This window comes from Triturus cristatus, chromosome 8, assembly GCF_964204655.1.
Source record: "Triturus cristatus chromosome 8, aTriCri1.1, whole genome shotgun sequence".
In the NCBI taxonomy this organism is placed as follows: domain Eukaryota; kingdom Metazoa; phylum Chordata; class Amphibia; order Caudata; family Salamandridae; genus Triturus; species Triturus cristatus.
Window position 1 is genome coordinate 1,689,376,212 of NC_140591.1, and position 26,738 is coordinate 1,689,402,949.

At 49.5% G+C, this 26,738-nt stretch overlaps 1 protein-coding gene across 4 annotated transcripts in view; it reads right to left on the reverse strand.

The window, feature by feature from the left end:
• LOC146808616 (NACHT, LRR and PYD domains-containing protein 12-like) overlaps positions 1-26,738 on the reverse strand; it is a 493,486-nt gene that overhangs the window by 426,976 nt on the left and 39,772 nt on the right. For 3 of the 4 annotated variants that reach the window (XM_085623630.1, XM_085623628.1, XM_085623631.1), the window contains exon 3: positions 8,542-8,583. The exons of the other annotated variant lie outside the window; for it this stretch is intronic. In XM_085623630.1, the coding sequence (XP_085479756.1) occupies positions 8,542-8,583 (42 nt within the window). The remainder of the gene's footprint in view (positions 1-8,541; positions 8,584-26,738) is intronic. 4 annotated transcript variants of the gene reach the window in all.

Below are 26,738 nucleotides of genomic sequence, written 5' to 3' on the forward strand. Positions count from 1 at the left end.
ATTATTTGGCACAGTTAACTGACAAGTTGGTCTCTATTCATCAACAGGTTCGAGAAGCGCTCCCTGACCGGTCCACAGGTGAGGGCCACGATCTTCGGCCCGGCGATTTTGTTTTGATCAAAGCCTTTGAAAGGACGAGCAGTTTAGAACCAAGATGGTGCAGTCCTGAGCAGGTTTTGCTTGCGACGAGAACGGCTGTCCGGGTCTCTAACCGGAAAAATTGGATTCACTCCATACATTGTCGTAGAGTGCCACCCGGATTGGTGGAGCCTGCTGTATTGACCGACCATCGAGAAATCCTGACTGCGAAGAAAGGCCATGCTGTGGACCCGGACGACGCTGAGGAGCTCTTCCCGGACCAATCGACTCCTGGAGTAAGAAGATATAACCTCAGACCGAGGAAGTGAATTTCTGAAGTATTTAAATATGTTGTCAGAACAGCCCCTGGGTTAGTGAAACGGAGAGCCAATGAGGCAAGGGGAGGGGGATCAGCCCTGCATTAGTGTAGTGACACCCATCTTGGCCCGATGGTGAAGAAATCAAACGCTGCCTAGGGGGAAGAGTTCTGACAACCCTTTAGGTTCAGGAAGATATGGACACTTGTTTGAAAATGGAGAAGAAGAAAAATTTTTGTGCAATAGAGTTCATTGTTGCTATAGTGATTACTGCCATAACCACGTGGTTTATAGAGGATGCAATTCCTGCCCGTGAGTTGTTTGTTGTGTCTACTCCAGTGCCCAAGGAGCACTATTTCTACACTCTTCCATACCAGGAATTGAAGCATCGACAGTCCTATTTGAATAATACTTTTATCCAGATGCTGCATCATACCCACGTTGCTACAAACGCTACGAACTGTTGGATATGTGGCATGATGCCAGCCCATCAGAAGAAAGGGGGAACACCATTTATACCTCTCCCTTTCTCGCACAATGGCTCTTGTAGGGCATGGTATACTTTGCTTTTTGCCACACGAAAACCTACAGTGGGACGATTACTTTTCAGACTAAACAAAGAGTGTCATCAAGATAAAGAAGGCTATCCACAAGCCAATGGAACAATATGGGAATGGGAAGAATATCGACCAGACAATGAATCAATTCCCTACATCTTTACGAATACTAGAGATATTCATGGAAATGAGAAATTTGTAATTTCAGTGGCACAAGCCCAAGCAGACCTGTGTATCCAAAGTGTTGGTTATATTCCTGTTGGTGTTAGTGACTGCATTGTTGTGCTAAATATAGACGGATTAAATAACAGTACCTTTCTGGCCTCCCACAATACTTATTTTGTGTGCGGCAATAAAGGTTACTATCGTTTGCCAGCCGGATGGTCCGGGGTATGCTATGTGGCATTTTTATTACCCCCTGTATTCTTAGCACCTGCGTCTTACCACAAAGACTTGAAGTTATTAAACAATGTGACTGTAAATAGGTATAAACGCACTCTATCTGTTGATGATGTTGACCAGATGGATACTAGTTTGCAACAGTATATTGATTTTAATCTAGGGTTGTTTTTCTTAGTTGGAGCTGCGCTGAATAGTAGGAAGATTCGACGATTAACTAGGGTTGTAGAGGCTGTGACAGATCAAACTGCTGCTGCTCTTGGGAATATTACGGAAGAATTGCAGATCAATAGAATTGTTACATTACAGAATCGTATGGTATTAGATGTTATGTTAGCAGATAGAGGTGGAGCATGTAGAATTATAGGAAGTAGTTGTTGTGTGTTCATCCCTGATCACACGCCATCAGTTTATCAAGCCATTAATAAACTGCATACAATTGCTGCTGACATTCATACAGAAAATGGTACTTGGACCTTTTCTGGATGGTTTTGGACCTTAATTACTACATGGGGATGGAAAATCCTTACTGGTTCATGTGTTATTGAGAAATTTTGTTCACATGTTGTATGTGTATTCAATGTGGTCCTATGATATGTTCTTTATGTGTTTCATTCTGTATCCCCAATAAGAAAGCTGTTGCTGATGTCACCTATCAAAAGAATATAAACAAAGAAATTACTGAAATGATGAGAATCGATATAAATGATGATTATCTCGATTATCCTAGCAAGCCGAATGTCTTCAGCAAATGCTGAAAGGGTCGTCTGTTGTAAATAAAACAGCGATATGATTAAGCATTTACTGAAGACATGTGCTCTTCATGTCTGAAGTTACGTTTTGTGCTTATATTGACTAATGTTCGGACTCCATTTTGCTTAGCTGTCCGCCATCTTGTATGGCCATGAAGCCATGTGCTTTGCACGAGAAGAGTCCTACCTCTTCGCCAGTCACTCCTGAGATCTGCCTAGCAACAGTCTATAAATAACCCCTTTGTGCGTTTGGCGCATGTCCAGAACTGATCACATCTGCCTCTAATTAGGCCTTGCTCCAATATGTTTTTACGGGTTTCAAGTAACTGTCAACTCCGCCCACATATTGATCATGCACTGAACATGTCCATATAAGGTCATAAATCTTGCTTCATGTTGTATCTACCTACTCATGAACCCCTCTACTGTGTATAAAAGGGGACCATGCGCACAAGTTCTTTGTGCTACTCTGTGCAATACTGAAGAGTGTTGCGTAGATTGTAGGACCACCTTTGAAGGTTAATAAACTTTGTCTTTGTATTTGCAGTTTCCGTGCCAACTTCCTTCTAGTATTTGTACGCAGAAGGGCGAACCCTTTGTACTCGCGGGCCTAGCTGGGGCCTGTATTCATCACCCGTCCCGAGTGACCGTGGGCCCCTGTTGAGTGAATCTTCCAGAGGCGTCTTCGTGATCCCCTGCCAGTTGGCTTGTGGGTCCCCAGAAGACTTTTCTACAGTTCCAAAGGGCTCCCCTGGTTGCTCCAGGCCTGCCCTGACTTACCTTTGCTGGGTGAGTCCCTCAGACCTTGCTGCTCTGCACTGCTGACTTTTTATCCTTTCCACAAGACTTGCTGTTACCAAGGCTTGTTGGCTCCAAACTGGTCACCGACAACGCAGTAAGCTGCAGACTTCGTGGGACACGCCGAATCCAGCTCCTGGTAATCATCGACACCTCCTGGACCTCGTGGCTGGAGAGTCAAGACACCCGTGGATCACCTGAAATCACCCGACGACTGTGGGCATCCATCTTCCTTGCCCCAGGTCACTGCCAAGTGACTTTGAACACTGTCCCCTCTGCTTTCAGGTCTTCCTTCTTCTGAATACAGCCTTGGATTCCACCGGACACTTCTTCTGTCTTCACAAGCAGCAAGTCTTCTTTGGCTCCCATTGAAACAACGCCGCGACCCAACACCAAAAGACACCTATGCACCCGGCTTCCCTGGGTGAGGTAACTCCTGCACTACGGTGCTACTGTGGGTGTTGGCTGTAGAACGACTTACCCTGTAAGTGACTTGCTTGTAGACTCTCCCGAAGTATCATTAAAATCTTAATTTCCAAACGCGACTTGCTCCATTGAAGTCAATAGGGATCCGCGGCTGTGTTCTCACGCTGCATGCTTCTCCCGTGGGTCCTTTACTTACCTGCCTTGGGTGGTTTCGTGAGGCCCCAGCGCTTCTGAAGGCCCTAGGCCTTGTCCCCTCGCAAGTCATTATCTCTAAGTCTCTTTTTTAGTATATGGTCAGGTACGCCCCTAGGGCCCCAGCCATATTTGTGCTTAACTTATTGTGAAATGTTGATTTACGCATATGTTCCTGACTTCTAATCTCATAAAGAGATTAGCAGAGAGTTGTTAGTAATAAATGCAAATATATTTCATGTATATACCTGTGTGGTGTCCTTTCATTTAGTAATTCAGGAGATTATGAGGTAAAACAAGCTGCTTTACATTCCTCAGAGACTTAGCCTGAAGGCTGCTCTCCACAGCTACCACTAGGATAGCTTTCTTTAAAGGTTGTCTTAAACCTATTTACCATAAGAGTCGAATTGTACTGGTGCAAGGTGGCCACTATAACTAGTGACCAGCATATGCCAGGCCAACTTCTCACAGACATGTATAAAGAGGCCAGACTTGGGGCAAAGGTTCTGCCCATCGAAGTCCCCTGAGTTTGAAAGACAAGTTTGTCCTCGTACTGAAATACATTTTCTGTGAGGGCCAGGGACGCCCTCTCTATGATGAAGCTTATTGATGTGGGCGAGGTCCAGTCTGTAGAATGCAAGATATTTTCAGCCACCTCTAGGACAGTCTTGTATCAAATGCTTCCACATCAAGAGTGACTTGAAGAGCGATGTGAGGTCTTAGTCAATTCCATTAGGTTCAGATTGACCCTTGTGTCTTGGACAAAGGAGGGTGTCTTTTGAACCAGCGGTTTTAGGAAGTGGTCACAGAACTTAGCTAGAGGTTCTAACAAAGAACCTTTCCCAGACACGATGGGCTCCCAGGAGGGGGCAGAACTCAATTATGAATTTTGGGAAGGGTTTAAAAATGAGGGATTTTTGGTTTTATGTTCACTAGGAACTCAGCCTTATTCTTAAACAGCCACCCTGGCTTTCATCTGAGCTACAAAACTCTCGTGATACGAGTCTGAAGGCGGTTGGTTGGGTTTTCGGCCATAGGTGTAGAGTACCGTCGATCTGACAGCTGGCGAAGGCATTCTCTTTAATAGTGGATGGATGACATGATCACAATGGCAGCAGTCTTTGTCTGCCTGCCTTCTTGTGATGGTCGTGCCTTTTGATAGGGATTGAATGGCTTTTGACTCTCTATTGGATAGATTATGAAAAGTGCTGATTCTGCAACTCTTGTCAACCTCCTTGAGAACTGCTTGTTCGAATTTTAAGAATTCATTGGAGTTGGGAATGAATGTAGAAGGATTTCGTAGGCCGGAATCTGTTGTTTCTTGTTCAGGCTTTCCCAAAAAAAAAGCTTTTAGTCGGAACTTGTCAATTGTAGAGTAGGTTCTTTATTGCGGTCCTGAAGAGTCGCCACATGATCACTGGCTGACATACACAGGCGAAAAACATGTTGACCCTTTTTTACAACAATTCTTCCACAAAGCTTATGAAGACCATTGTAGCCTTTTTAATCGTTTCCTAGCTTACGTGTGCCTACCCTACACGGAACATATGGCCTCTGTGCGTATAGCTGGCCATCATTCTCCCTTCTTCGCTATTGGTTGAGGCACAGGGCTGCCTCCTATCCCCTCTCCTGTTTGCCTTAGCGGTGGAGCCCCTGGCAGCGTGGGTCCGTGGGGATCCAGTGCTCAGAGGTTTTAACTGGCCACGCCAACAGCCGGACCATATTGCGCTTTACGCAGAAGATGTCCTGTTTTTTATGACCGACCCTTGGATTTCGGGCCCACACATTCTGCAGATCCTCCGGTTCTTCGGCCAGAACTCTGGGCTCCACACCAACCCTGCTAAATCAGTGCTGTTCCCAGGATGTGGCCAACAGGGCAGAAGCACTTTGGCATCCCAGTTAAAACAGGGAACGGGAGGGTTTCAATATTTGGGAGCATTTGTGTACCCCTGTCCACAGACTTCATGGACACGCAATATAAATCTGCTGCTCACCAACCACCGCGATGAGACAGCTATCTGGTTTTCCCTACCTCTCTCGTTATACAGAAGGTCTGCCATATGTAAAATGGTCTCTTTCCCTAGGATTCTTTACCGTCATCATAATTTACCTTACCATATACCGCGGGCATGGTTTGCGCAAATTAATGCCATACGCAATATATTTTTATAAGGGGGGAGGGGCGATTCGAGTGGTACTTCAGACCTGTACGCAATCCACATAGGACTCCCCTCCTGCAGTTAATCTACAGTGCGCAGGGTCTCGACTTTTTACCACACGCCAGCCGTACAATGATCAGGTTGTGGCGGTATACGGTTCGACAAATGGCATGGCACATGCGGCTGACGCAGGCGACGCCCTTATGGTATGGTAATCATTTACGTCAGGTAGTCGCACTGAAAGGGTTCCGCCAATGGGACCTGATTGGTATCTCCACTTTGGGGGACATTATGCAGGGCCCCGTCCTCAAATCATTTCAGCGACTGCAGGAGGAGTTCCATCTCCATAAAACCCAGTTCCATAGGTACCTCCAACTACGTCATGCCTTGACTCCCTTGCTTGCAAACATAACCGACCACCCTGAATTCCATCCGCTAGAAGGCCACCTTCATATGGGTGATCCAGGTGCACACAAAATAAGACAGATATACCAGATGCTGACGACGCACTCCAGAACGACCCTGTAGTGTAGTTCCTATATTCCCAATAGGCTCTGCGCATTGGAATAATATAAACTATTTGACATAGGACTGGGGTCAGTATGTCTCTATCGAGTACATTAAACTTAATTGTGTGTGCCAGATAGCTCAGAGGTCACTACAAACTTTCTTGAATACACAAGAAGGGATTCGTTTCTGACAACCGCATAAACATGACAACTTTGTTTCCCCAAGAATAAAAACGTATCTTCAGAGTCGTGGAAACAATAGATAACTATTTTACTCAGTCAATCGTGCATGCTTCGTTTCTACAGAGTTGCAGAGAAATAGAGAGACGGGCGTTTCAATAAAAGGGGTTTATTGAACAGTCTTCTTTCTCATGCAAGAGAGGAGAACTGCTATAATCATTAGACAGACTGCAAAGTATAATGCGTACAGCGTAAACAGGAATATAAAATAATACTGTAATAGCTCTGGTGCTTATGACATATAAAAATACATACATAAATAACACAAGCTAAAATACTCAAATGGTGCTTCTAAAATACGCCTACCCCAGTGTACCTAACCTAGGTCTAGTACAAGAGAAGAAGTAGGTGCTGTCTTTAGCATAGGTTTAGTTTTTGCCAAGAAATTGCCAAAGGTTTCTCTAGGTTCTAATCAGCTCCATACCTTAGAATGAGAGAGGTTGGTATCTCTTGCACAGACTCGATTTCCCAACACCCCGCAAGGGGAGTCAGAAACACTGAAGCTGGAATCTCAGCAGAGGAGGATGACAGCGTCTAGTCAGTGTGTCAGCTGGAGAGTCGGCTTCCTTCGGCACTTGCTGTAGCGAGCTGCGTCGTGTAAGTAGGTAATCGAACTGCACCGAACCACACCGTGCTTAGCCATATCAAGTGAAGGTATATTTATACCTTGAAGGTGTTTAGGAATGCCAGCTTTGACGTAAAGTCGGGCATATGAACGTCATGAATGAACTCCTAAGGAATAGTTGTTCATGCATAATAATGAGTTCTTGGAGAAATCAATATCCAGGCAAGGGGAAGTCCCTAACTGCTTAAGAGTCTGGTTTTCCAAGAACTCGTTGTGACGTAGATGAACGGATGGAAGTAGCCATGCCTGTATTTGGGCAGCATGGGCTATGCCTAAATAAGGACTGGATTTCTATGTCCAAATAAGGGCAATGTGAAATGTACCTAAATAAGGGCGTGAATCAGGAAACTTCATACGAAATCTAAAACAAAATACAACAACCCTGCACAAGACAAGGAAGGCGTGCAGGATGACAGTCCAGACCTGACGGATGATGACTGGGTGGAGGCGATAGCTCGTACTCGCGCTGCCAGATACCGTCTTATTCAGTTTAAGTATGTGCACCGCATGTAATACACGAGTCTTCGTCTTTGGAAGATGGAAGTGGTGGTTTCCCCCCAGTGCTTACGATGCGACAAGGAGGAGGGGTCATTTTTTCACACAGTGTGGAGCTGTGCGGCTTTGCAGCCCCGTCTGGCGAAGGGAATAAACCTGCCTTAAAGAGTTGCTGTCCTGGGTCCTCCTGCACGATCCCTGGCTGTTTTTACTTCATAGTACAGAAGACATAGGTGGGAACCGATATAAGCAGCACCTACTCTTTCTTGCCCTCACAATCGCCAAATGTGATATTTCTCAATTATGAAAGGGTTCTTTTCCACCGACAATAGGAAAGTGGCGAAGAGAGCTAGACAAAAGCATGGGTGCAGAGATGGCGGTTTTTAAAGCGAGCGGGTGCCCCCAAAAACATAAAAGAATATGGTCTCGATGGGCCGCATACCGGGGCATTGATGTTCCTCCTCTTCCTTCACAATACCCGTAACAGTAGCCCTGTGGGAGGTTTGCAGACCCCAATCTACAATGTATTGATTTATCTTTTTGGGTAGAAGACGGTATTGACATTTGCTTGCCAATGTGGGTGGGGAGGGAAAGTCTGCGCTCAGTTTTCAGTTGTTTTTCTTTTGTTATGTATACAAATTGCACCCATTGATATTTCCACATCTGGTAACCTTTTATTAATTTGTCTTCCTGTGGATTATGTCAGGCCCTCGCCACGTGGTACTTTCAAAACCTAATAAACTATGTTTAAAAAAAATGTTTTACAGATGTAGGCTAATCATATCTCTTAAAATCAGTTGAATAAAAAACGAGTATATGAGTACATAGTGTGAAAGGAGGGTCATTTAGGTGGAATCTTCCCCACCAGGTACTTACAATGACCAGGCACCTAACAGAATGGTGTAGATCAGTCAATCATTAAAAATACTACATTCTTTTTCTGGCATCCTTAAGAATGCAAGAAGGTGGAATTTAAATAATTGATATACCTTACCTTCCACATTTGTTTCACGCAGTTCACCTTTATTATTGAAGACTGAAAAAGAAAAGTGAAAATCCGTTATCAACTTAGTATACAACAGATAACATACAAGTGACCAATATGTCTGAGGTGAGTCTTGGTAACATTCTAACATTCTATCGCCTGGCCGGTCGCTCATGTCGAAGTCAAACCTGATAAAGAGGAAGGAGCACCTGGCATGTCGAGGATCACACATGGCATCAGCTTAAGGTAGCCTAATATTGGGTAATTTGACCGACTGTATGTTCTGCGCTGAACTCTTTCAAGATAATACCTCCAGAGCGACAAAGATTCTTTTATCACCCACAGCTCCCTGTAGTAGCTGGTGTAGTTAACTTGCAGTGATGTCAGAGTTCAGGAACAGTAGCCACAGGATCAATCTCATCTGTTGGGGGGTCTTCTTAGGGCAGAATAGATCAATAGCAAAAGATGACGCTTCTTGCCTCACTCTGGAAGCCGTAAGATAGGCGCATTCATAAAGGCTTTTCTTACGCAGTTTCAATTCATTCTTCTTGTTCTTTATCCCAATGAAATGGAACTTCTTCTTGCAGATTTCATTGGTCCATTCACTTTTCTGGCTGAGCATGAACGTTTTGCGGCCCTCTGGGTGGATGCCAAGTCACGCTGGTTTGAGGTTGTTTTTGTTAAGAACATTAGCACTAAAATCACCATTGCTTTGTTAGAGGACATTTTCAGAAGAGAGGGTGTTCCACTTAAACTGGTCTCAGACAATGGCACAAAGCTTACTTCTTCTGAAATTGAGTCCTTTTTGACTCAGGTAGGGGTGAAACATGTCTGTACCTCCTTGTACAACTCAAAAAGTAATGGTCAAGTCGAAAGGATACACAGGTTAGTGAAAGGCACAATGGAATTAGCCAAGAGGGCTGTACAGAATGTACAAAGCGCTGTTAAAGACATGTTGAGGGCATATCACACCACACCCAATGCGGCCACTGACAAGACTCCCTTCGAAATGATGAGGGGTAGGAAACCCTCTTCTAAGTTGTGCCCTCCTTGGATGTGGAAGAGTGGGGATCTGGTTGAATCAAAGGGTAATGTTTACCTCCCAGAGATGGTTTTGTAGAGCAGGAGATTTAGGTAAAGTTAAACCGGGAGGTGTCAGAGCTCCTCTTTCAAAATGTCGAGGTCCTTTCGAAGTCATTCAGGTGGGTCTCAATTGGGTGAAGTTGGACAATATGCAAGTTTGGACCATGAGAAGGGAGCTCTCTTTCAAAGGGTGATGGCACTCCTCCACCAAGACCGGTTGTTTCTGACTTGCCTTTATGGGATGTAAAACGCAAGAACTCCACAGCGATTGACAAATGTGCTCAGAAATGTGTTCTGTTGCCTCATGCGAGGTCAGATAGAGGCAGGAGGTGGCTCAATGCTTTTGTTACTCGTTGATTATATCTGTTTCTTTGCTGTTTGTGGGAGTGGGTGGTGTCGTGTCAGGGGTTCCTTGTGTGTGGTCCTTGTTGTGTCTTTGAAAGAAGGGGGATGTGTTATACTGGGTCTTGGGTCTCTCTTCTCCCTTTGCCACTTGTGTCTTGTCTAGAGTGGAATGTGGGGACGGTGACGTGGTTGGGGATTATGATCAGTTGATGAAGCTGGTCGGTTGGTGCTGTGCCCCTTGCATGGGGTTCCTGTATTTCATTAAAGCTAAGAACTGAATGTTCCTGCTGTCATCATTTTCTTTGGATGGATGTCACTACAACAGGGACCCCTTCAAACCCTTTCAAACCCCATGAAAGGAGAGACTTCTGGACGCACTCAGGAGTGCCTGGCTAAGGTACAATGCCAAGTGGACCCCCTGGGGGTCGGTGCCCCCCACACTGTGGGAGCCGTGGGGGTCTATGTTGCACCACTGTGCAACTGATGAGATTAGAGCACTTATCTTTGTTAGACCACTGATTGGCCGTCTCGAGAAACTAGGGATAAAGCCACAGCACTGGCCTTTTTGAGCTCTTTTCTTTCAGACACAGAACATTTCGTCACCTTGAATGATTTTACTTCTAACACCTCTTCTCTCCTGCGTGGTGTCCCGCAGGAATCTTCCCTCAGCCCCACCTTGTTTAGTGTGTTCTCTCCTGCGTGGTGTCCCGCAGGGATCTTCCCTCAGCCCCACCTTGTTTAGTGTGTTCTCTCCTGCGTGGTGTCCCACAGGGATCTTCCCTCAGCCCCACCTTTAGTGTGTTCTCTCTTGCGTGGTGTCCCGCAGGGATCTTCCCTCAGCCCCACCTTGTTTAGTGTGTTCTCTCCTGCGTGGTGTCCCGCAGGGATCTTCCCTCAGCCCGCCTTGTTTAGTGTGTTCTCTCCTGCGTGGTGTCCTGCAGGGATCTTCCCTCAGCCCCACCTTGTTTAGTGTGTTCTCTCCTGCGTGGTGTCCCGCAGGGATCTTCCCTCAGCCCCACCTTGTTTAGTGTGTTCTCTCCTGCGTGGTGTCCCGCACCTTGTTTAGTGTGTTCTCTCCTGCGTGGTGTCCCGCAGGGATCTTCCCTCATCCCCACCTTGTTTAGTGTGTTCTCTCCTGCGTGGTGTCCTGTACCTTGTTTAGTGTGTTCTTTCCTGCGTGGTGTCCCGCAGGGATCTTCCCTCAGCCCCACCTTGTTTAGTGTGTTCTTTCCTGCGTGGTGTCCCGCAGGGATCTTCCCTCAGCCCCACCTTGTTTAGTGTGTTCTCTCCTGCGTGGTGTCCCGCAGGGATCTTCCCTCAGTCCCACCTTGTTTAGTGTGTTCTCTTCTGCATGGTGTCCCACAGGGATCTTCCCTCAGCCTCACCTTTAGTGTGTTCTCTCCTGCGTGGTGTCCCGCAGGGATCTTCCCTCAGCCCCACCTTGTTTAGTGTGTTCTCTCCTGCGTGATGTCCCGCAGGGATCTTCCCTCAGCCCCACCTTGTTTAGTGTGTTCTCTCCTGCGTGGTGCCCCGCAGGGTTCTTCCCTGAACCCCACCTTGTTTAGTTCTCTCCTGCGTGGTGTCCCGCAGGGATCTTCCCTCAGCCGCACCTTGTTTAGTGTGTTCTCTCCTGCGTGGTGTCCCGCAGGGATCTTCCCTCAGCCCCACCTTGTTTAGTGTGTTCTCTCCTGCGTGGTGTCCCGCACCTTGTTTAGTGTGTTCTTTCCTGTGTGGTGTCGCGCAGGGATCTTCCCTCAGCCCCACCTTGTTTAGTGTGTTCTTTCCTGCGTGGTGTCCCGCGGGGATCTTCCCTCAGCCCCACCTTGTTTAGTGTGTTCTTTCCTGCGTGGTGTCCCGCAGGGATCTTCCCTCAGCCCCACCTTGTTTAGTGTGTTCTCTCCTGCGTGGTGTCCCGCAGGGATCTTCCCTCAGTCCCACCTTGTTTAGTGTGTTCTCTTCTGCATGGTGTCCCACAGGGATCTTCCCTCAGCCTCACCTTTAGTGTGTTCTCTCCTGCGTGGTGTCCCGCAGGGATCTTCCCTCAGCCCCACCTTGTTTAGTGTGTTCTCTCCTGCGTGATGTCCCGCAGGGATCTTCCCTCAGCCCCACCTTGTTTAGTGTGTTCTCTCCTGCGTGGTGTCCCGCAGTAATCTTCCCTCAGCCCCACCTTTAGTGTGTTCTCTCCTGCGTGGTGTCCCGCAGGGATCTTCCCTCAGCCCCACCTTGTTTAGTGTGTTCTCTCCTGCGTGGTGTCCCGCAGGGATCTTCCCTCAGCCCGCCTTGTTTAGTGTGTTCTCTCCTGCGTGGTGTCCTGCAGGGATCTTCCCTCAGCCCCACCTTGTTTAGTGTGTTCTTTCCTGCGTGGTGTCCCGCAGGGATCTTCCCTCAGCCCCACCTTGTTTAGTGTGTTCTCTCCTGCGTGGTGTCCCGCACCTTGTTTAGTGTGTTCTCTCCTGCGTGGTGTCCCGCAGGGATCTTCCCTCAGCCCCACCTTGTTTAGTGTGTTCTCTCCTGCGTGGTGTCCTGTACCTTGTTTAGTGTGTTCTTTCCTGCGTGGTGTCCCGCAGGGATCTTCCCTCAGCCCCACCTTGTTTAGTGTGTTCTTTCCTGCGTGGTGTCCCGCAGGGATCTTCCCTCAGCCCCACCTTGTTTAGTGTGTTCTCTCCTGCGTGGTGTCCCGCAGGGATCTTCCCTCAGTCCCACCTTGTTTAGTGTGTTCTCTTCTGCATGGTGTCCCACAGGGATCTTCCCTCAGCCTCACCTTTAGTGTGTTCTCTCCTGCGTGGTGTCCCGCAGGGATCTTCCCTCAGCCCCACCTTGTTTAGTGTGTTCTCTCCTGCGTGGTGTCCCGCAGGGATCTTCCCTCAGCCCGCCTTGTTTAGTGTGTTCTCTCATGCCTGGTGTCCCACACCTTGTTTAGTGTGTTCTTTCCTGAGTGGTGTCCCGCAGGGATCTTCCCTCAGCCCCACCTTGTTTAGTGTGTTCTCTCCTGCGTGGTGTCCCGCACCTTGTTTAGTGTGTTCTTTTCAGCGTGGTGTCCCGCAGGGATCTTCCCTCAGCCCCACCTTGTTTAGTGTGTTCTATCCTGCTTGGTGTCCCGCAGGGATCTTCCCTCAGCCCCACCTTGTTTAGTGTGTTCTCTCCTGCGTGGTGTCCCGCAGGGATCTTCCCTCAGCCCCACCTTTAGTGTGTTCTCTCCTGCGTGGTGTCCCGCAGGGATCTTCCCTCAGCCCCACCTTGTTTAGTGTGTTCTCTCCTGCGTGGTGCCCCGCAGGGATCTTCCCTCAGCCCCACCTTGTTTAGTTCTCTCCTGCGTGGTGTCCCGCAGGGATCTTCCCTCAGCCCCACCTTGTTTAGTGTGTTCTCTCCTTCGTGGTGTCCCGCACCTTATTTAGTGTGTTCTTTCCTGCGTGGTGTCGCGCAGGGATCTTCCTTCAGCCCCACCTTGTTTAGTGTGTTCTCTCCTGCGTGGTGTCCCGCAGGGATCTTCCCTCAGCCCCACCTTGTTTAGTGTGTTCTCTCCTGCGTGGTGTCCCGCAGGGATCTTCCCTCAGCCCCACCTTTAGTGTGTTCTCTCCTGCATGGTGTCCCGCTGGGATCTTCCCTCAGCCCCACCTTGTTTAGTGTGTTCTCTCCTGCGTGGTGTCCCGCAGGGATCTTCCCTCAGCCCCACCTTGTTTAGTGTGTTCTCTCCTGCGTGGTGTCTCATACCTTGTTTAGTGTGTTCTTTCCTGCGTGGTGTCCCACAGGGATCTTCCCTCAGCCCCACCTTGTGTAGTGTGTTCTCTCCTGCGTGGTGTCCCACAGGGATCTTCCCTCAGCCCCACCTTGTTTAGTGTGTTCTCTCCTGCGTGGTGTCCCACAGGGATCTTCCCTCAGCCCCACCTTTAGTGTGTTCTCTCCTGCGTGGTGTCCCACAGGGATCTTCCCTCAGCCCCACCTTGTTTAGTGTGTTCTCTCCTGCGTGGTGTCCCGCAGGGATCTTCCCTCAGCCCCACCTTGTTTAGTGTGTTCTCTCCTGCGTGGTGTCCCACAGGGATCTTCCCTCAGCCCCACCTTGTTTAGTGTGTTCTCTCCTGCGTGGTGTCCCGCAGGGATCTTCCCTCAGCCCCACCTTGTTTAGTGTGTTCTCTCCTGCGTGGTGTCCCATAGGGATCTTCCCTCAGCCCCACCTTGTTTAGTGTGTTCTCGCCTGCGTGGTGTCCCGCAGGGATCTTCCCTCAGCCCCACCTTGTTTAGTGTGTTCTCTCCTGCGTGGTGTCCCGCAGGGATCTTCCCTCAGCCCCACCTTGTTTAGTGTGTTCTCTCCTGCATGGTGTCCCGCACCTTGTTTAGTGTGTTCTCTCCTGCGTGGTGTCCCGCAGGGATCTTCCCTCAGCCCCACCTTGTTTAGTGTGTTCTCTCCTGCGTGGTGTCCCGCAGGGATCTTCCCTCAGCCCCACCTTGTTTAGTGTGTTCTCTCCTGCGTGGTGTCCCGCAGGGATCTTCCCTCAGCCCCACCTTTAGTGGGTTCTCTCCTGCATGGTGTCCCGCTGGGATCTTCCCTCAGCCCCACCTTGTTTAGTGTGTTCTCTCCTGCGTGGTGTCCCGCAGGGATCTTCCCTCAGCCCCACCTTGTTTAGTGTGTTCTCTCCTGCATGGTGTCTCGTACCTTGTTTAGTGTGTTCTTTCCTGCGTGGTGTCCCGCAGGGATCTTCCCTCAGCCCCACCTTGTTTAGTGTGTTCTCTCCTGCGTGGTGTCCTGCAGGGATCTTCCCTCAGCCCCACCTTGTTTAGTGTGTTCTCTACTGCGTGGTGTCCCACAGGGATCTTCCCTCAGCCCCACCTTTAGTGTGTTCTCTCCTGCGTGGTGTCCCACAGGGATCTTCCCTCAGCCCCACCTTTAGTGTGTTCTCTCCTGCGTGGTGTCCCACAGGGATCTTCCCTCAGCCCCACCTTGTTTAGTGTGTTCTCTCCTGCGTGGTGTCCCGCAGGGATCTTCCCTCAGCCCCACCTTGTTTAGTGTGTTCTCTCCTGCGTGGTGTCCCGCAGGGATCTCCCCTCAGCCCCACCTTGTTTAGTGTGTTCTCTCCTGCGTGGTGTCCCACAGGGATCTTCCCTCAGCCCCACCTTGTTTAGTGTGTTCTCTCCTGCGTGGTGTCCCGCAGGGATCTTCCCTCAGCCCCACCTTGTTTAGTGTGTTCTCTCCTGCGTGGTGTCCCGCACCTTGTTTAGTGTGTTCTCTCCTGCGTGGTGTCCCGCAGGGATCTTCCCTCAGCCCCACCTTGTTTAGTGTGTTCTCTCCTGCGTGGTGTCCCGCAGGGATCTTCCCTCAGCCCCACCTTTAGTGTGTTCTCTCCTGCATGGTGTCCCGCTGGGATCTTCCCTCAGCCCCACCTTGTTTAGTGTGTTCTCTCCTGCGTGGTGTCCCGCAGGGATCTTCCCTCAGCCCCACCTTGTTTAGTGTGTTCTCTCCTGCGTGGTGTCTCATACCTTGTTTAGTGTGTTCTTTCCTGCGTGGTGTCCCACAGGGATCTTCCCTCAGCCCCACCTTGTGTAGTGTGTTCTCTCCTGCGTGGTGTCCCACAGGGATCTTCCCTCAGCCCCACCTTGTTTAGTGTGTTCTCTCCTGCGTGGTGTCCCACAGGGATCTTCCCTCAGCCCCACCTTTAGTGTGTTCTCTCCTGCGTGGTGTCCCACAGGGATCTTCCCTCAGCCCCACCTTGTTTAGTGTGTTCTCTCCTGCGTGGTGTCCCACAGGGATCTTCCCTCAGCCCCACCTTGTTTAGTGTGTTCTCTCCTGCGTGGTGTCCCGCAGGGATCTTCCCTCAGCCCCACCTTGTTTAGTGTGTTCTCTCCTGCGTGGTGTCCCATAGGGATCTTCCCTCAGCCCCACCTTGTTTAGTGTGTTCTCGCCTGCGTGGTGTCCCGCAGGGATCTTCCCTCAGCCCCACCTTGTTTAGTGTGTTCTCTCCTGCGTGGTGTCCCGCAGGGATCTTCCCTCAGCCCCACCTTGTTTAGTGTGTTCTCTCCTGCATGGTGTCCCGCACCTTGTTTAGTGTGTTCTCTCCTGCGTGGTGTCCCGCAGGGATCTTCCCTCAGCCCCACCTTGTTTAGTGTGTTCTCTCCTGCGTGGTGTCCCGCAGGTATCTTCCCTCAGCCCCACCTTGTTTAGTGTGTTCTCTCCTGCGTGGTGTCCCGCAGGGATCTTCCCTCAGCCCCACCTTTAGTGGGTTCTCTCCTGCATGGTGTCCCGCTGGGATCTTCCCTCAGCCCCACCTTGTTTAGTGTGTTCTCTCCTGCGTGGTGTCCCGCAGGGATCTTCCCTCAGCCCCACCTTGTTTAGTGTGTTCTCTCCTGCGTGGTGTCTCGTACCTTGTTTAGTGTGTTCTTTCCTGCGTGGTGTCCCGCAGGGATCTTCCCTCAGCCCCACCTTGTTTAGTGTGTTCTCTCCTGCGTGGTGTCCCGCAGGGATCTTCCCTCAGCCCCACCTTGTTTAGTGTGTTCTCTACTGCGTGGTGTCCCACAGGGATCTTCCCTCAGCCCCACCTTTAGTGTGTTCTCTCCTGCGTGGTGTCCCACAGGGATCTTCCCTCAGCCCCACCTTGTTTAGTGTGTTCTCTCCTGCGTGGTGTCCCGCAGGGATCTTCCCTCAGCCCCACCTTGTTTAGTGTGTTCTCTCCTGCGTGGTGTCCCGCAGGGATCTTCCCTCAGCCCCACCTTGTTTAGTGTGTTCTCTCCTGCGTGGTGTCCCGCAGGGATCTTCCCTCAGCCCCACCTTGTTTAGTGTGTTCTCTCCTGCGTGGTGTCCCACAGGGATCTTCCCTCAGCCCCACCTTTAGTGTGTTCTCTCCTGCGTGGTGTCCCACAGGGATCTTCCCTCAGCCCCATCTTGTTTAGTGTGCTCTCTCCTGCGTGGTGTCCCGCAGGGATCTTCCCTCAGCCCCACCTTGTTTAGTGTGTTCTCTCCTGCGTGGTGTCCCGCAGGGATCTTCCCTCAGCCCCACCTTGTTTAGTGTGTTCTCTCCTGCGTGGTGTCCCGCAGGGATCTTCCCTCAGCCCCACCTTGTTTAGTGTGTTCTCTCCTGCGTGGTGTCCCACAGGGATCTTCCCTCAGCCCCACCTTTAGTGTGTTCTCTCCTGCGTGGTGTCCCACGGGGATCTTCCCTCAGCCCCACCTTGTTTAGTGTGTTCTCTCCTGCGTGGTGTCCCGCAGGGATCTTCCCTCAGCCCCACCTTGTTTAGTGTGCTCTCTCCTGCGTGGTGTCCCACAGGGATCTTCCCTCAGCCCCACCTTGTTTAGTGTGCTCTCTCCTGTGTGGTGTCCCGCAGGGATCTTCCCTCAGCCCCACCTTGTTTAGTGTGTTCTCTCCTGCGTGGTGTCCCGCGGGGATCTTCCCTCAGCCCCACCTTGTTTAGTGTGTTCTCTCCTGCGTGGTGTCCCACAGGGATCTTCCCTCAGCCCCACCTTTAGTGTGTTCTCTCTTGCGTGGTGTCCCACAGGGATCTTCCCTCAGCCCCACCTTGTTTAGTGTGTTCTCTCCTGCGTTGTGTCCCGCAGGGATCTTCCCTCAGCCCCACCTTGTTTAGTGTGTTCTCTCCTGCGTGGTGTCCCACAGGGATCTTCCCTCAGCCCCACCTTGTTTAATGTTCTCTCTCCTGCGTGGTGTCCCACAGGGATCTTCCCTCAGCCCCACCTTGTTTAGTGTGTTCTCTCCTGCGTGGTGTCCCGCGGGGATCTTCTCTCAGCCCCACCTTGTTTAGTGTGTATGTCACGCCATTAGTCAAGCTCATTCGATCCTTACCATTTTTGGAAGCGTCGTATGCAGATGATACTCAGATTATGTGAGTGGGCAGAACATGGTATTATTGGTTCGCTAGATGTGACACTCCACAGGAAGTTGTCATCAGGCAGGAGTGCCCATTGGCTAGCGGCCACCTCACCCACTGAAGGAACTTTCTGGGCATAAACAAGGCACACCTGCCCACAGTGAAGCAAAATCAATAACTCCCACTTGGCCTGTATTTCTTCTACTATGTCTGAATAGTACTGTGTGCTCTGACCTGGAAAAGCACTAAGCAATATACGTACATTGTAGGGAAAAATTTTATTTAACATTTCTTAAACATCTTTTTTAGTTCAACTTTGTGTCATCAGTAAATTTATTACTCTCACGTATTCTTTGAGTTTACAATATTTGTCATATCATTACATCAACATGTACAACAACCAGATGATACTTAGAACCCCCATCGTGCACCATTCATGCATACGACATACCTAGCTACCATACCATCCTTGCATACCACATCCAAGCAGTACAACTACACATACACCAGAGATGGACTGCGCCAGCTGCCCCCGGGCTATCAGAGAGAGGACTGTGCCTGTGATACTCTGCTCGAAGAAAGGTTGCCCCTGAGCCCCACACAGAAGAAGAAATTCCAAGAGTCAGTTGGCTGCAAGAAATTGGGTTACTGGTTGAGGGAGGGTGAAGCCCTACTGAAGCAGCAACCACAATTCTCTGTTAGGGTTAAGTCATAATAACCCCAAATTAACCTGTGCTTAACCCTCTGGTAGCTTGGAACAAAAGCAGTCAGAATTAACTTATAGGCTATGTGTAAAGTATTTATGCAGTACAAAAACAGTAATAAAGTCGTCGTTTATTGCTTTATTCGAGGTAAAAACTCATAAAAGCATGAAACATTTATAACATATTTACAATCTCTTATAAAAATCTTTAAAATAATAAAACATCATGACATCAATGATATTAAAATTCATCAATAAAAACTAAAGTTCATGAGTTGTTTAGCCAGTATAAACACGAAGAAACTAAATTCTCATTGACTGGGAGAGCGGGCAATGGTCTAAATTCTTTTCACCTAGCCTGCTATTGGGCAAGAGATTTCCTTCTAATGGCCCAAGCCCAACCCAGAAATTTAGCAACTGCCACAGCAATGAATGTTGAAGGACTGGTGCAGATAATCCTTAGAGCCATGTCACTCTCTCTCGTGCCTAGCTGTCTGCACATAGCCCTCAGCCAGACACGTCGGGGGACTGAATAAGCCCCACACACAAAGAGTAAGTGAGCAATGGTCTCAGTACTTGTTTTACAGACTGGGCAGGCTTGGGAACTACCCTCTGCCCATCTTCCAGTTAGTGATCTAATTGGGAGAGACCCCACTCTAAGCTGGAAATATAGCTTCCTGTCCAGGGGTTTGGTTATAGTGTCCCAATAGGGCTCAAGGAAAGGGGAAGCTTTTACTTCAAGAAATAGTCCCTCCATGGTAGAAGGATCGGCTTCGCTCCAGTCCCGATGTTCTACCATTTCCCAATACTTTGCTTTTATAGTTGCTTTAGTCGGGAACTGGGCCTCCTCTGGATTCTCCCATAGCTCATTCATGCCTAGAATCCCCAGCATTCTACGCAAATCCCCTAACCAACCTATCTCATGGAACTTATCGCAGTTAATTAAATCCAGGAAGCCCCTTGCGTAGTGAGCGAGTTCAGGGGTGACCCAGATGCGGCGCCAGTAAAAAATGGGTCTTAGTCTAGCCATATCTGAAATGGCTTTCCTGCCTAACTCACAATGCAGAGGCCTCATGGGTGTACTTTTGGGGAGGCCGATGAGGTTTCGAAGAAATTTGTTCTCGGCGAGCGTTAGTGGTGCTAAATTGCCATTGCCCCAAAGCTCTGAGCCATAGAGCGCCGAGCTAATGGCTTTGGCCTCATATACTTGAAGTGCTAGCGCAATAGGTTTGGTCAAAGACCTTTTATGTTCAGCACCTATAGCACCAGTGTTTTGGCGAAATTTAAGAGCTGCCATTTCTATGTGTTTCCCCCACTTTGCGCCCTTGGCTATGTGGATACCCAGATAGACAAAATCCGAAACCATTTCTACCTTTTGGCCATCCATGAGGAAGTTCCCTCTAAAGCTGGAATGGGGATTAAATGTCATGAGTTTTGTTTTAGCTACATTTACTTCTAGGCCTTGATCAATACAAAATTAATAAAGTAAAAACACAACACAAAAAACCCAGACCCATTTAGAAAATTAGAGATAATTCTCATACATTATTTGATACTAAATTGACAACAAATCCAATCAGGAAAACCTGAGTTACGAATTTTTTATTATTTAACTGAAAATAGTGCAAAAAAGCAGAGAGTGGCCATCTCGTCTCCCTAGACTGGGAGAAAGTCATAAGTGCTGGCCCGATACAGGGTCCAGGTTAGTCCCGCTATGAAAAGTTACCTTCTCAGTCCAGTGCAAAGAGTCTCGTTCACCATGGAGGGCGCTGCAAGGAGCAGGGAGAGCATCACAGACAGTCATTGCTATAGCACGAAGATCCTGTTGTCATTGTGGATGGTCTGGGCCGGAGCTTCGCAATGGTGCTCCCCTCGACCAGTTGATGCTGTAGTGTGAAGGGTGGGATTTGACAGAATTCATGGTGGCGGGCTTTGCGTGCGGCAAGGTTTTGGCACCAATAGACTTGCTCACGGTCAAGAAGAGCCCAGAAACTTCAATTATGCTTCACTGAGGCCACATCAAGGGTCTAGGACCTGAGGGGCACCACCTGGGGGTCAGGTGCTCACTCCAGCTGCAAATGGGTGCAGGTTCTGGTGGTTGGGGAGCCTCTTATGTCCCTGTGGCTCAGAAAAGGAGGCCAGCAGACTGGCCCATGGAGTGACTCTGGGAGTCCTTTGTAGGGGTGGGTGGAACAGGCGTAGTTTTCGCTCTGTGGAATTCAGCGGAGTTATATAAAAACTCTGCGCAGTTCTGCAAAGTTCCACGAATGGACGAAATCGGCACGTGGCGCTGATTTCTTACGCCAGGAGCGTGTTCAGCGCCAGAGGGCGCTGCTTCTTTGCTGTGGCTTCGGCAGATTTTCTACTCCAGCAGCAGCTTTCTCATTAGGAGCTGCCCGCGCCCACTCACATTGAGAAAATCTTGGCGGGTGCCATCCTAGCACCTGCAAATCACACTAAGGCATGCCAACGTAACGCTGGTGAACCGGCACGCGAGAAAAAACACGGCAGTTGGAGTTTTGCCGTAACTCCGCATTACAAGCTTAACATGGAGTTGGCAAAACTCAGCTGGAGGAGTGAAAGGTATTGATCAGATGCAGGTCGAAATCCCTATGATTCGGGCAGAATGGCAGTGGGGCAGCAATCCTGAAAGGAAGCAGTCCAACAGGGCAGCAGTCCTCTCTGCAGCACAGCAGTTCTTCTTCCTTGCAGAGTTTCCACAGGTCCAGAAGTCTACTGAAATGCTGGTGTCTGGGTCCAATCTTTATATCTAGTTTGAAGTGGAGAGTTTCTAGAGATTCCCTTTGATGTGCCTCCATTGCTCTGGTTCCTGAGTAACTGCAGGGGGTATGCAGCCCTTTGTGTAAAGATAGGACAGAGCCTATTCAGTTACAAGTGGGGCTGAACCCAGGTCCACCGCCATCCTGCAAGCTGATGACCCATCCAATAACATCTAAGCTCTCTAATGTGTGTGGCTGTCTGGCAGGAACAAACAAAGTTCAACTGACAAGTACACCCATTCATCCAAGAGGTCTCGCCGTTGAGACCTTTTAAGTGTTTAGCCATGCAACAGTTGTTGTTGCACCAAGAATATTGTGCTGCATACCTAAATACTTAGAAGGTCCCAAGAGCGAGACCTATTGGCTATGCCAGTGCTTGTTTTTGTTTTGTGGCAGTCATCTCTTTTGCCCCTTCTGACATGACATTTAGAATCATGTTATGCCTATTATTTTTGATGCGTTGGTTGTCTTGAGTTTGGTCGCTTTCTACAGCACTGGTGGAAAGGAAACCTTGGGGGTGAATGATCGCCGAACAAAAGACACATCACACGTTGCTGTCAGGAGTCGGTGGTCACGGTAGCCTGTATTAAGGCCGGTTCCTTCCACAGCCTGAATAACTGCTGTGTGTGTGCTGCAGCTCGCTCTTGATTGGTATTCTAAAAGTGAAGGGTTGAGTTGGTTGTGCAACAAAGTGTTGCTAGCGAGATGCAGCAGCGTAACTTGTGTTATAAAATTTTATCAGTGAATCCTGCATCTTGGTCGGGGTTTGGCAGACTGTCTCAATGACAGTTCTGTGGCGGAAGATGATGTCTCGATACAGCTCAGGAAGAGCACAGAGTGAAAGAGAGCAAGTGAACGAGAAAGACCAAGAGACCCAGAGAGAGAGAGCGTGAGACAGGAGAAAGATGGAGACAGGAGAAGAGAGAGGGAGAAGGGACGGACAGATGAGAGTGGGGGACGGAGCGAAAGAGATGGCGATAAAAGACTGAGCGATAAAGAATGCAGGTAGGTGCGCGCGCGTTAATGGAAATCGAGCCCGCGACTGGTATGTTAGGAAACCAAGAGTGACGGGTGGGTGGCGGTGGGGGTCCAACACAGAGAGGGGGTGGGGATCGGGAGGGGGTGGACCCAGATGTCCATTGAGAACCAATACCCAGAGCAGGTGTAATGAGAAGTGTTTACATTTCTCCTCATTTTTTCTCTTTCCACATACACTGCATTCTGCAGCACATATAGAGCAAGGAAAACACCTCTTGTTATTGTTTTTTGCAGGAAGGTGCCCCTTCCTCACAAAAACAACCATGCCAACAACACGAACACCCTTTCCCCATGTTGCAAAGGGAGCCTGCTTTGGGGCCACGGCTGCAATATTTGTGCCGATGCTGGCTGAAAGGACAGGAATGCAGGGTATCTTGTAAATATGATGCATTTCGGTCCTTTTGAATTGGCATAAGGCAGCGCAGCAAAATGACTTGCAGCGCTGCCCTACTCCAATTCTTTTTAAATATGCCCCTAAATGTATATGTCCATCCTTAATTACAATGCACCCTGCCCTCTGGGCTTCCATAGGGCCTGCCTTTGGCGTGACCTATATCTAATAAAAGGTGATTTTAAGGCTTGGCAATGGGGGCCAATTTCCAAGTTGAAAAGGCAGCCCAAAGGCTGCCAACATGCTGCAATGGCAGGCCTGCAAAATGTTCTAAGGTGTTACTTAAGTGGGTGGCACAACCAGCACTGCAGGCCCACTAGTAGCATTTAATGTACCCACCCTGGGTATATGTTATACCATTCTATTAGAGCTTAAGGGTAAATTAAATTTGCCAACCAGGTATAAGCCATTTTAACATGTTTAATGGAGAGTCCAAAAATATTTTGTCAAAGTGCAGAGTCCTAAGGCCCACAAAACAAATTCAGCAGAGATAGGAGGGGTGAGGGTAAAATGTTTGGGGGGGACCAGCCAAAGGCTGACAGGTCTAACAGCTGACTTCCAGCACCAAGGCCACAAACGATAGAGGAGCCTTTCTTGGGGAGTTGGTAGCCCGGAGCACTGGATCATTGCTCAACACTGAAGTGCAGCCTTGGAGACTGAGCCGCAGTGCTCAAAAGTTACAGCTGAGTCTGCTGGACCCGGGAGCCTGTTGGAGAGCAATTTGGCCTCCCAAATGGAAAGTTATTGCCAGAAGAAGGGAACCTTTGGCTTAATTGCCACCAGAGACCATTAGCTTGGCTCCCTCAGGACTTTGAGGGATATCGACCTCTTGAGGGCCCCCTGTCACTGGGCCGACAACTGCAGCATCCTTGAACATCTTCCTCCTCCTACATGCCTTGCATCAGGACCACTCCATTGAATTCAACACCATTTCCCACTGCACCCTAGCCACCAGGCTCTGCGACGTCAGCATCTGCGGCAAGGCCCTCAACTGGATCCGCACCTTACTCACCAGCAGAACTCAGCAGGTCAGACTCCTCCCTACCTCTCGGAACCGACAGAGACTGGCTGTGGAGTGCCCCAGGGCTTCTCCCTCAACCCTCTTCAAAGTCTACATGGGCCCCCTCACATCCATCAAAACACACAAGATGATGGACGGAATGTTGCACAATGGCAAAACATTCACCCCCAGTCACAGATCTGGGTTTAATCCATCGTTATTTTACTCACCACACCACCCCAGTTCAGACATGGCCATAGGCAAATCAGTCTTGATCCTGTGCCTCATGGGAACAGTCCAGCCCGAACTGCCAAGCCATGTCTTCCCTGGACCGGAATCAAGCATCCTAGGACCGGTTTCTGGCTATCAGCCGTCATCAGCCAGGATAGCTTGACTCCAGTGGCGTAGTGAGCACGGGACCCACATCTGGGCATACCCTTCCCACATAGGGTGAACAGCAAAACACACAAGATGATGGACGGAATGTTGCACAATGGCAAAACATTCACCCCCAGTCACAGATCTGGGTTTAATCCATCGTTATTTTGCTCACCACACCACCCCAGTTCAGACATGGCCATATGCAAATCAGTCTTGATCCTGTGCCTCATGGGAACAGTCCAGCCCGAACTGCCAAGCCATGTCTTCCCTGGACCGGAATCAAGCATCCTAGGACCGGTTTCTGGCTATCAGCCGTCATCAGCTAGGATAGCTTGACTCCAGTGGCGTAGTGAGCACGGGACCCACGTCTGGGCATACCCTTCCCACATAGGGTGAACAGCAAAACACACAAGATGATGGACGGAATGTTGCACAATGGCAAAACATTCACCCCCAGTCACAGATCTGGGTTTAATCCATCGTTATTTTGCTCACCACACCAGTTCAGACATGGCCATATGCAAATCAGTCTTGATCCTGTGCCTCATGGGAACAGTCCAGCACGAACTGCCAAGCCATGTCTTCCCTGGACCGGAATCAAGCATCTTAGGACCAGTTTCTGGCTATCAGCCGTCATCAGCCAGGATAGCTTGACTCCAGTGGCGTAGTAAGCACGGGACCCACGTCTGGGCATACCCTTCCCACATAGGGTGAACAGCAAAACACACAAGATGATGGACGGAATGTTGCACAATGGCAAAACATTCACCCCCAGTCACAGATCTGGGTTTAATCCATCGTTATTTTGCTCACCACACCACCCCAGTTCAGACATGGCCATATGCAAATCAGTCTTGATCCTGTGCCTCATGGGAACAGTCCAGCCCGAACTGCCAAGCCATGTCTTCCCTGGACCGGAATCAAGCATTCTAGGACCGGTTTCTGGCTATCAGCCGTCATCAGCCAGGATAGCTTGACTCCAGTGGCGTAGTGAGCACGGGACCCACGTCTGGGCATACCCTTCCCACATAGGGTGAACAGCAAAACACACAAGATGATGGACGGAATGTTGCACAATGGCAAAACATTCACCCCCAGTCACAGATCTGGGTTTAATCCATCGTTATTTTGCTCACCACACCACCCCAGTTCAGACATGGCCATATGCAAATCAGTCTTGATCCTGTGCCTCATGGGAACAGTCCAGCCCGAACTGCCAAGCCATGCCTTCCCTGGACCGGAATCAAGCATCCTAGGGCCGGTTTCTGGCTATCAGCCGTCATCAGCCAGGATAGCTTGACTCCAGTGGCGTAGTGAGCACGGGACCCACGTCTGGGCATACCCTTCCCACATAGGGTGAACAGCAAAACACACAAGATGATGGACGGAATGTTGCACAATGGCAAAACATTCACCCCCAGTCACAGATCTGGGTTTAATCCAGCGTTATTTTGCTCACCACACCACCCCAGTTCTCCATGCCACTGGAATCAAGCTATCCTGGCTGAAGAGGGGTGAAACCCCGAAACCGGTCCTAGGATGCTTGTTTCCAGTCCAGGGAGGACCAGGCTTGGCAGTTCGGGCTGGACTGTTCCCATGAGGCACAGGGTCAAGACTGATTTGCATATGGCTGGGTTCAAACTGGAATGGCATGGTGAGCAAAAAAACGATGGATTTAGGCCCCGATCTCTGTACTGGGGTGAATGTATGACATTGTTCTGCATTCTGTCCATCAATTGTTGTTTTTTCATTTGTCACCCCGAGTGGGACGGGTATGCTCAGACGTGAGTCCCGTGCTCTCCATGCCACTGGAATCAAGCTATCCTGGCTGAAGAGGGGTGAAACCCCGAAACCGGTCCTAGGATGTTTGTGTCCAGTCCAGGGAGGACCAGGCTTGGCAGTTCGGGCTGGACTGTCCCCATGAGGCACAGGGTCAAGACTGATTTGCATATGGCTGGGTTCAAACTGGAATGGCATGGTGAGCAAAAAAACAATGGATTTAGGCCCAGATCTCTGTACTGGGGTGAATGTATGAGATTGTTCTGCATTCTGTCCATCAATTGTTGTTTTTTCATTTGTCACCCCTCACATCCATCATCAGGAACCATGAGTTCGACATCGTCTCATATGCCGATGATAGCCAGCTGCTCCTCTCCCTCACTAACAAACCCAACATCACCAGACACACCTACCAAGAAGGGATGAAAGCTGTCGCCAATTGAATTAAGAACAGCTGCCTGAAACTCAACTCGGAAAAGACGGAAGTCCTCATCCTTGGCTCCTCCCCCTCCTCATGGAACGACTTCTGGTGGCGCTCCGCCCTCGGAAATCCCCCCACCCCGACGGACCATGCACAAAACCTCAGCATTATACTAGACTCATTGCTCACCATGAACCGCCAGAACAACGTCGTCTCCTTGACCTGCTTCAACACCCTCCGCATGCTTCAAAAGACCTTCAGATGTATCCGAACCAAATCCAGAAAAACTGTAATGCACGTGCTCATCAGCAGCAGACTGGACTATGGCAACTCTCTCTCTATGCCGGAATCAACAAGAAACTCCTTTGCAAACTCCAGAATGTCCAGAACGCCGCAGCCAGACTGATCCTCGACATCCCCCATCGCAGTCACATCACCCAACACCTCCACAATCTCCACTGGCTCCCCATCGAAAG